General features: G+C 58.6%; 1 protein-coding gene across 3 annotated transcripts in view; it reads left to right on the top strand.

Moving 5' to 3' along the window:
* The window catches only part of Srebf1 (sterol regulatory element binding transcription factor 1), a 21,162-nt gene that overhangs the window by 10,230 nt on the left and 1,073 nt on the right, over nt 1-9,859 (top strand). Inside the window, exons 2-19 of one of the 3 annotated variants that reach the window (XM_033767319.1) lie at nt 2,884-3,339; nt 3,643-3,818; nt 3,902-4,039; nt 4,120-4,341; nt 4,826-4,940; nt 5,250-5,470; nt 5,661-5,862; nt 5,982-6,160; nt 6,380-6,641; nt 6,721-6,887; nt 7,093-7,261; nt 7,751-7,865; nt 8,111-8,220; nt 8,307-8,439; nt 8,645-8,810; nt 9,241-9,441; nt 9,538-9,649; nt 9,831-9,859. The exon at nt 9,831-9,859 is cut by the window's right edge and continues 1,073 nt beyond it. In XM_033767319.1, the coding sequence (XP_033623210.1) occupies nt 2,884-3,339; nt 3,643-3,818; nt 3,902-4,039; nt 4,120-4,341; nt 4,826-4,940; nt 5,250-5,470; nt 5,661-5,862; nt 5,982-6,160; nt 6,380-6,641; nt 6,721-6,887; nt 7,093-7,261; nt 7,751-7,865; nt 8,111-8,220; nt 8,307-8,439; nt 8,645-8,810; nt 9,241-9,441; nt 9,538-9,649; nt 9,831-9,859 (3,173 nt within the window). Of the gene's footprint in view, nt 1-2,883; nt 3,340-3,642; nt 3,819-3,901; nt 4,040-4,119; nt 4,342-4,825; nt 4,941-5,249; nt 5,471-5,660; nt 5,863-5,981; nt 6,161-6,379; nt 6,642-6,720; nt 6,888-7,092; nt 7,262-7,750; nt 7,866-8,110; nt 8,221-8,306; nt 8,440-8,644; nt 8,811-9,240; nt 9,442-9,537 lie in introns of all 3 variants that reach the window. The other 2 variants (XM_010637416.1, XM_019209479.2) reach the window with 2 other exon arrangements.

Below are 9,859 nucleotides of genomic sequence, written 5' to 3'. Positions count from 1 at the left end.
TTTTTTTTTTTTTTTTGCAGGCTCTATTACACTGCCTGGATCTCCTCCCACCTAGCAGGTCGTGGAGGCCCCTTCTTGAGAGTACAGAAGCTGTTCTGGCTCTGGCTCCCTGGGGGAGTTGGCAGACCACCGCCAACCTCAGTACCCGTGCAACTCAAGGGAAGGGTTTGCTTAGAGACCTGATAGCAACATCCTGGAACTTAGAGGATTGGGGTGGCTTTCTCCACATCTGTGTGCCCCTTCTGGCCAGGATCCTTCTCTCTACCAGGGAGTTCAAACTGTTTGGTGGCCCTGCCTTTTGTGGGTGTATTGGACTCCTCAGGCAAAAGATGGGAGCCGCAGATTGTTAAAATTATCAGTTTGTCTTTCTGGGTCTCAGTTTCCCCGGTCTAACAAGGGACTTCACATGGGTGGGTGAGGGCTGGGAGGTCCTGCAATTAAAATTACTGTGTGGTTTGATGATCTGCATGATCCTGGAAGGCCCACAGAGTGTTTCTCTTTGAGGATCCAGGGAGGCTGAGCCTGTCACCCTGTCTTGCTCTGTTATGGCCTTAAGGATATCTGTCCCCTCCTGCAGTAACTTTCCTGCCTCCACACCTGTGGGCAGCAATGTTGAGTCCCCACTGTACTGGGCAAAGCCTCTGGCAACGCTGCGAAAAGGGTTTAATCTTTTCTGTTGTATAGATGAGGAACCTGAGGCCCAATGAAAGGAGGCTATTGGCTCAGGCTCCACCTGACCTGGAGGGCAGGGATGAGGCTCAGGCTGGGGATCTTGTGGGTACTGGGGACCCCAGGGCTGAGTTTATGTATACTGTGACTTAAGGTGGTCTTTATGGCCAGTGGTTGGGGCTTTAGGACTCAGTTTTGTTTCAGGCACCATACGAATTTAGACCAGTAAGTCTTTGACCCAGTAGGTGGCAGCCCCACGTGGGTTAGAGGGCCCAGAACTGAGCCAGCTAGGCTGCTAGTCGCCAGCTAGGGGAGAGGGCCTGTGGCCAGGCTGGGGCTGAGGTAGGGAGTGTATCCCAGGCTGTATGAAGAGGAGGGAGTCAGATACACAGCACTTGCTTTCATAGAGGGAAAACCAAAGCCCTAAGAGGCCAGACCTGGATCCTGAGGCCACTTGGCTGCAAGCAAGGCCTGGATATGTGCCCAGAACATAGAGATATACTGGTTGGCTACGTGTCCAGCAGCTGGCTCAGTCCCAAGTCTCTGTTGGTGATGGTGGTTTTGCTCCTTGTTTCTTCTGGTTTTTTTTTTTTTTTTTTTTTTGAGACAGGGTCTCACTATGTAGTTCAGGCTGGCCTCAAACTCGCAGTGTTCCTCCTGTCTCAGCCGCCTGAGTGCTGGGATTACAGATGTGCACCACCACACCAGGCAGGGAACTCATTTTTGTCTCAGACATCATAATACCTTAGGCCAGTAAGACTATGGCTCAGTTTCTTCACCAATAGAATGGGCACCATACTACAGACTACCTTCTCGGAGTTGTGTGCTAGGAGGTTTTGGGGCCCAGCCTTGTCCCATCAGTGTGAGGGACCCCAGGGTATCCCTGGTTCTTGGCTGCACTCCTCCCTGCTGGCACGACTGCCCTCCTTATAAGTCCTTCCAGCAGGGATACAGATCTTGTTTTGCCCTGTGCTCCTCTTGGAGGTCTGTTCTGTCCACCTTTCCTCTTTAAGGGTCCTGGGCTGCAAAGCTAGGTCTGGCATGGACTACCCTACCGTCTTGTCAGGGCCTTGAGCCATCCTGCCTTTCTCTACACCTCTGTCTTCTGTAAGTTAAGAGGATGCTTGGTGTTGCTACCTACTTCTCATCGTTCTCTAAGTTCCACCCGAATTCTGTACTCAGAGAACCTTTCTGGGTAGCTGTAGAAGAGGCCAGGAGTGGCCAGTGGATGGGGAATGGGCCCAAGGTACCATGTGGAGACACCATCTGTCCTGTGTCACACCTGTCCTGCCTGCCTCCTCCCTCTGGCTGCTGTGGCCCATCCCCTTCCTCAGAAGTGGACCTGCTGGGTATGTGAGGTGTGCCCCACACCCCCCAGGCTGAAAAACAGGCTCCAAAGGGGCCAAGACAGCCGTGCCCCTGTGTGTGTGTGTGTGTGTGTGTGCGTGTGTGTGTGCGTGCGAGTGTGTGTATAATCGGAGGTGGGTGGTCTATATTCTCCATGAAGACAGGAATGAAAGTTTACTGATTTCTATATTGGGTCACAGGGCAGGATCTTGGAGGTGTGGGTTAGTGGTATAGCTTGTGGTTAGCATGTGTGAAGACCTGGATTTGATCCCCATCATCAAACCAAAACTAAAGCAAGATGCTGGACGTTCTCAGGTCCTCAGAAAGTGACCTGGTTCTGGGCATGATTTTGTTTTGTTTTGTTTGAGACAAAGGTCTCACCATGTTGCCCACATTGGCTTTGATGATCCTGTCTTCACCTCCTGAGAAGCTGGACTATTACAGGCCTGAATCACTGTGCCCGTCGTGTCTCTTGTGTCCATGGTCAGCGGCAGTTGCTGGCATGGTGTGGGCATTTGGCACACACTTACTGGGTGAGCGAATGAAGGAATGAGCTTGGGCCAGTTGTGCGCCACGGACTGAGGACACTGTTGGATGCTGAGGCAAACATCCAGCCCAGGCACACCCATGCTGTCCTGTTGTGCCTGGGTCGTAGGGTGCACATGCTACGTGCGCTAGGTGTCATGCCACACAGGTGCCCGAGAAAAGGCCGCGTCCAGGAGCTCTGGCTCACGTGGGTGGCTTTCTGTCTCTGTGGCTTTGCCCACACATGAACAGCTGTGTGTGGTCAGGGAGTGCGCAAACAAGCTCTGCTCAGGGACAGCCTCCACTCAGCTCTGCTCTCACACGTGCTCTTCTCCTTCCCAGACATGCTTCAGCTCATCAACAACCAAGACAGCGACTTCCCTGGCCTGTTTGATCCACCTTATGCTGGGACTGGGGCAGGAGACACAGACCCCGCCAGCCCTGGTGCCTGCTCCCCAAGCAGCTTGTCTCCGCCTCCATCACTGAGCTCCCCTCTGGAAGCACTCCTGGGGGGGTCCAAGGCAACACCCCCGCCTTCATCCCCTCCCCAGTCTGTACTCACCCCACTGAAGATGTTCTCTTCTGTGACCCCCTTCTCCCCTGGGCATGGTATCAAAGAAGAGCCAGTGCCACTCACCATCCTGCAGCCCTCTACCCTGCCATCTCCAGCCCCACAGCCACCCACCCCACAGCCCTTACCGGCCCTCCTGCCTCAGAGCTTTCCAGCCCCAGCCCCTCCACAGTTCAACTCCACCCCTGTTTTGAGTTATTCCAGCTCTCCTGGAGGCTTCGTGGCAGGTAAGAGGGGTACAGGGTGCGAGGGGACAGGGAGCAAGGCTGCCAGGGGCATAGGAAGTGTCAGTTGTGGTCTTAATGAAAGGATTTGCAGGCTTGAGACACTTGGTGACTCAGGTGCTCTTGTCCTTCACGCTGGGTGGAGCATGGCCTCCCACTGAGGCCTGGTCAGCATGTTTTCATCAGATCCAGGGAGGGCCTGTCCAGTAGGAAACTAGAAGGGATAATGATTCATCCTAGGCATGGATGATAGTGACCTAAAGAGTGGGTTGAAAGTGCCTGAAGCCCTGGGCTTTGTCTCTGTAGGAGCCTTTCCCGGGAGCACCCAGCAGCCACTGCCTGCCCTACCATTGGCTTCCCCGACAGGCGTCACACCCACCTCCTTGCATACCCCAGTTCAGAGTATGGCCCCCCAGCAGCTTCTGACAGCCACAGCAGCCCCTGGAACAACCACTGTGACCTCCCAGATCCAGCAGGTCCCGGTGAGGGAGTCTGGCCCGATGTCGGGGAGGTGGCAGTCCTTGGCCCAGATGTAGCTCATGGCCAAGCTCTCTCCCACTGCCAGGTCCTGCTGCAGCCACACTTCATCAAGGCAGACTCGTTGCTCCTGACAACTATGAAAACAGATGTGGGGGCCACTGTGAAGGCAGCGGGTATCAGCTCTCTGGCCCCTGGCACAGCTGTGCAGACAGGGCCCTTGCAAGTGAGTGACGTGGGTGGGTAGAAGGGTGTGGGGACTGTAGACGAGCACGCCCGCCTGCTAACACGTGCTCGGCCCTGCAGACTCTGGTGAGCGGCGGGACCATCCTGGCCACCGTGCCGCTGGTCGTGGACACTGACAAACTGCCCATCAACCGGCTTGCGGCTGGCAGCAAAACCCCAGGCTCAGCCCAGAGCCGTGGTGAGAAGCGCACAGCCCATAATGCCATCGAGAAGCGCTACCGCTCCTCCATCAACGACAAGATCGTGGAGCTCAAGGACCTGGTAGTGGGCACGGAGGCAAAGGTGTGGGCAGAGCCTGCTAAAGCTCAGAATGCGTGACCCTGGAAGGAGCAGGGCTCCTTGAGCTTGGACAGTAGGGGCCTGGGTTCGAGCTTGCTGTGGCTGGGCAGACCTGTGTATTCAGTTCAACTTTATTGTGGGCTGGGGGGACACAGAGAAAAAAGAGACTAGGAAGATGGATGGTAAAAGTTGCAAATCAAAGTCAGGTGGCCAGAGAAGGACTCACGGTGGTGATACCCCAGCAGAGCCCTGAAGGAGATGAGGGAATGAGGCATGAAGAGCCTCATAATGATAGCAGCACCTTACCAGACACTATTCTGTGTACTGTGCATGTTAATCCCTATTTCTGCCCTGGCGATAGTAATGGAAGGACATCAAGTGCAAAGATCCTGAGGCAGTTATGTTCCAGAGTAACTGCATTCCCTTGTCAGGTGGCTACAGCCAGTCATGATTGGCCAACTGTGTTCTCCCCCTTTCCCCGCTACAGCTGAATAAATCTGCTGTCTTGCGCAAGGCCATCGATTATATCCGTTTCTTACAACACAGCAACCAGAAACTCAAGCAGGAGAACCTGAGTCTGCGAAGTGCTGTCCACAAAAGCAGTGAGTCCTCTGTCTCTCCGTCTCTCCTCTGGACTTCTCTCTAGCCCGTTCCCACCCTGGCTCCAGCCCCTCCTCACAATGACCGCACCTCTGGGTTTGGTCCCATCTCCTGGCCTGGCCTTGGCTTGGGCCTTTGAATCTGTCTCTTTGTCAACTCTGGCTTTCCAACTACACTGGCTTCTTTTGGCAGTAACCTAGCCCTGGCCCCCTTCCCCCCAGCCTCAGGGTAGTCTCTCTCCCAGGACCCTAAGCTGATTGAGGCTGGGGATTCCAGCTTTCACCCCAGCTCTACCTGTTCTGGTCCCACAGAATCACTGAAGGATCTGGTGTCTGACTGTGGCAGTGGAGGAAATGCAGATGTTGTCATGGAGGGTGTGAAGTCTGAGGTGGTAGACACGCTGACTCCGCCGCCCTCGGATGCCGGCTCGCCCTCCCAGAGCAGCCCTCTGTCCTTTGGCAGCCGGGGTAGTGGTAGCGGTGGCAGCGGCAGTGACTCGGAGCCTGACAGTCCAGTCATCGAGGACAGCCAGGTTGGGCCCTACAGGACTTTCCCGTTCCCTCTCCCAGTGGTGTCCTCTGAGTTCCAGGATGGGTCAGGAATAGCTTACCTCCCATTTCATAGGCAGAGGCTGAGCCTGGAGCCCTGGAGGATCCCAGTGCCCCCTTCAGCCCTGTGTCCTCCGGCTTGGGCCTGCCCTCACTGCCCTGCCCACCCTCCAGGTGAAGCCAGGGCAGCTGCCGTCTCCCCACAGCCGAGGCATGCTAGACCGCTCCCGCCTGGCCTTGTGTGCACTGGTTTTCCTCTGTCTGTTCTACAACCCCTTGGCTTCCCTGATGAGTAGCCGGGGGCTTCCCAGCCCCCTGGATGCCACCAGTGTCCACCACAGTCCTGGGCGTGCCATGCTGGGTGCCGAGGGCAGAGGTAGGTCAGGCCAGCCAGGGTATCTTTGGGAGGGACCCTTGGGGGTGCAGACCCTCCGCTGTGCATGGGACTCTGGGCTTCCTAGGAGCTGTGTCCCTAGCACCTCCTTCTGCCCTCAGATGGCCCTGGCTGGGCTCCCTGGCTGCTGCCCCCGCTGGTCTGGCTGGGCAATGGGTTGCTGGTGCTGGTCTCCCTGGCACTTCTTTTTGTCTATGGAGAGCCGGTGACTCGGCCGCACTCAGCCCCCGCGGTGCACTTCTGGAGACATCGCAAGCAGGCCGACCTGGACCTGGCCCGGGTAAGGGTTGCCACGGGGAAGGATTGGGGCAAGGTAGGGCAGCACCAGGGCCCCCAGGCTGAGAAGCTGCTGGGTGTCACCTGCTGCCTGCTTTTTGCACATACCATTCATTGCCCATTCTCCCCACTCCTGTCCTGCCCAGACTCCCACTGAACCAGGGACCCAGACAGAGGGAGACATTCTGGTGCTACTTTTCTTACCTGGAAAACCCTCTTGCAGGGAGACTTTGCCCAGGCTGCACAGCAGCTGTGGCTGGCCCTGCGAGCACTGGGCCGGCCCCTGCCTACCTCCCACCTGGATCTGGCCTGCAGCCTGCTCTGGAACCTCATCCGCCACCTATTACAGCGCCTCTGGGTGGGCCGCTGGCTGGCCAGCCGCGCTGGGGGCCTACAGAGGGACTGTGCCCTAAAGGCAGATGTGCGCGCCAGTGCCCGGGACGCAGCCCTTGTCTACCACAAGCTGCACCAGCTGCATGCCATGGGTATGGCAGGGTTGGGAGCTGGCCTGAGGGATCCCCCTGCTGCACGATTCCTTCTGACCTCAGACCCTCTGCTTTCCAGGGAAGTACACAGGGGGGCATCTTGCTGCCACCAACCTGGCACTGAATGCCCTGAACCTGGCGGAGTGTGCAGGGGACACGGTGACCATGGCAACGATGGCAGAGATCTATGTAGCAGCTGCCCTGAGAGTCAAGACCAGTCTCCCGAGAGCCCTGCACTTTCTGACAGTGAGTGGGTGGTGGGCTGGTAGGGACAGGGCTGGGAGCTTGTCTTTGCAGCCCTCTCAGGTGGCCCCTTAGGCGAAGGGCCGTCTGTATAGCGTGTGGCAGGCAGTTACCAGGTGGGCTCCAGGGCTAGCAGTGTTCTCAGCTGGGGTCTGGTTTGACCCCCTGCCTGGCGCCATTGTGACAGCCTGGCTCCCCTCTCCCACAGCGCTTCTTCTTGAGTGGTGCCCGCCAGGCCTGCCTGGCACAGAGTGGCTCAGTGCCTCTTGCCATGCAGTGGCTCTGCCACCCTGTGGGCCACCGTTTCTTCGTGGATGGTGACTGGGCCGTGTGCAGTGTGCCGAGGGAAAGCCTGTACAGCTTGGCTGGGAACCCAGGTGCTGTCTTAACCCTGTCCCTGTTCCATGTCCTGTACCTTGGCCCTAACCTGTTTCTCATTGTCCCCTTCCTAACTGGGTGTCCCCACCCACCCTACTTCATCTCCCCACTGTGGGTTGAAGCCTCGGGGGCTGTAGGAACTGGGCATCCTGGCTGGGTTTCTGCTCTGGTTTAGCCTCTTCAGAACTAGTGCGAGGCTCTGAGGACAGTGTATTGATCAGAGAGGTGATCCTGGGCAGCACCACTGTGGAGTAAGGAAGTAGGACAGAGGGAGCGGGATCAGGGCCGCTGTGGTAAGGTGACCTTTGGGAGACAGTGTGGTATACACAGTGTTGTCCTCCCTAGTGGCAGGGGCCGGGGTACTTTTCCTCCACCTTTCTCCTGTCTTTGGTGGGGGCTGCTTCTAGGGCCCAGCTGGTACTTCTGTCTGGCCCTGGGTGTGGATAGGAGGCGCTGTCCCATGCTCACTTGCCCACTCCTGTCCACAGTGGACCCCCTGGCCCAGGTGACTCAGCTATTCCGCGAGCATCTCCTGGAGAGAGCGCTGAACTGTGTGGCCCAGCCCAGCCTGAGCCCCAGCCCGGGGTCAACTGATGGGGACAGGTGAGTGTTTCAGGGGCCCCCTCCAGGCAGAATGCTGACAACATGGAGTCTGGGAATGGCCATGTCCAGGAAGCTGGGCTGCTGTCACTTGCCACATGCTCTCAGGGCCTCTTTAGGTCTCATTTTCCCCACCAGCCAGGCAGGAAGAGATGTGCCCTTTGTAGAACCATGGGGTCAGGCTGTGCACTGGTGGGTAGGTAAGGAGGGCATCCTCCCCAGAACCTCTCCCATCTGTCCTGCAACAGGGAATTCTCAGATGCCCTCACCTACCTGCAGCTGCTGAACAGCTGCTCTGATGCTGCCGGGACCCCTGCCTGCAGCTTCTCCATCAGCTCGGGCATGGCTGCCACCACCGGTGAGCCCTGGGAGCCCTGCCCTGACTCCATGTGTGGCCCAGGTATAGTGTGGCTAAAGGTCCTGGCACCCCTCCCTCCTCTGCAGGCACAGACCCAGTGGCTAAGTGGTGGGCCTCACTGACAGCTGTGGTCATCCACTGGCTGCGGCGTGACGAAGAAGCAGCAGAGCGGCTGTACCCACTGGTAGAACACCTGCCCCGTGCCCTGCAGGAAAATGAGTGAGTGCACGTGCACGGAGAGACTGTCACCACCCTGGACCCCGGGCATTCCTCCCAGCCCCTCAGCACCCTGCTTGTACCCACCTTTGCTCTGTGGGGTAGGGGTTGCTGTGCTACTCCCCCAGGAATCCAGAACGAGTGTGGAGGGACCCGGGAGGGCCCGTGGCCTGGTCTGACTGGTATCCCTCTGTCCTGGCCCTGACAGGAGACCCCTGCCCAGGGCAGCTCTGCATTCCTTCAAGGCTGTCCGGGCACTGCTGGGCCGTGGAAAGGCAGAGTCGGGCCTGGCCAGCCTGGCCATCTGTGAAAAGGCCAGCGGCTACCTGCAGGACAGCCTGGCTACCACACCAACTAGCAGCTCCATTGACAAGGTGAGGGGTGGGGCTGGGGGCCTGGCTGGGCTGGGTTACTGCCCTCCACTGCCCTGCCATTCAGGGTTAGCCCAGATAGCACGGGACAAGGTGTCTGGGTGACCTTGTTTGTGGCTTAGGCTTCATCCAGGTGCGGGTGGCTGCCCCCGCTGGCTTCCGTATCCCTTCCCCTAGGAAGAGGGCTATGGACAGCAGCTGGTAGGGCCTGTCTTGGGAGGCCAGGGGTTAGAAAGGTGGATGCCACTTGGGGCAAGGGTGGTGGGGGCCTGGAGAGGCGGGCTGCCCCTGGGTGCATTGCTGTTGCATTGCATGTGTGTGAGGCGGGTGCAGTGCCTCGGCAGTGCAGCCCGGGGTTGGCCCCTGGCACCGCTGCCCCCCACCCTCCTAGAGCTGCAGCCCCTGTGACCCCTGTCCTGCCTGCCACCCCCAGGCTGTGCAGCTGCTCCTTTGTGACCTGCTCCTTGTGGCACGCACTAGTTTGTGGCGACAGCAGCAGCCACCTACCTCAACCCAGGTGGCCCAGGGTGCCGGCAGCGGGCTCCAGGCCTCTGCTCTCGAGCTTCGTGGCTTCCAGAGGGACTTGAGTGGCCTGAGGCGCCTGGCACAGAGCTCCCGCCCTGCCATGCGGAGGGTGAGTGCTCACAATTCTCTCGCTGAACACTGGGGACATGAAGGTGGGGGAGTGGGGACTGGGCCAAGCCTCACTTCTCCTACCTCACGGGAGCAGGTGTTTCTGCATGAGGCCACAGCCCGGCTGATGGCAGGGGCCAGCCCCACGCGGACACATCAGCTACTGGACCGCAGTCTGAGGCGGCGCGCAGGTCCGGGGAGCAAAGGAGGTGAGGGGACCTGCTGTCCTTACCCTGTCACCCGCTCCTCCCTGGTCAAGTGTACATCTGACCTCGTCCTGGGGAGGGCTCTCGGGCCTCACGTGTGCCTGAGACTGTAGTGGGGAGGGAGAGACGGCACCCGGAGTGGACGCGCCGCGCCGGGAGGTGCCCTGGGTCGCCAGACCACCCCGGGGTGTGGCCCGACTCCAACCCCGTCCC

This window comes from Fukomys damarensis, unplaced genomic scaffold (genome assembly GCF_012274545.1).
Source record: "Fukomys damarensis isolate Sample0158 unplaced genomic scaffold, DMR_v1.0_HiC HiC_scaffold_23, whole genome shotgun sequence".
In the NCBI taxonomy this organism is placed as follows: Eukaryota; Metazoa; Chordata; class Mammalia; order Rodentia; family Bathyergidae; genus Fukomys; species Fukomys damarensis.
This window is presented reverse-complemented; position numbering and strand designations above follow the sequence as displayed.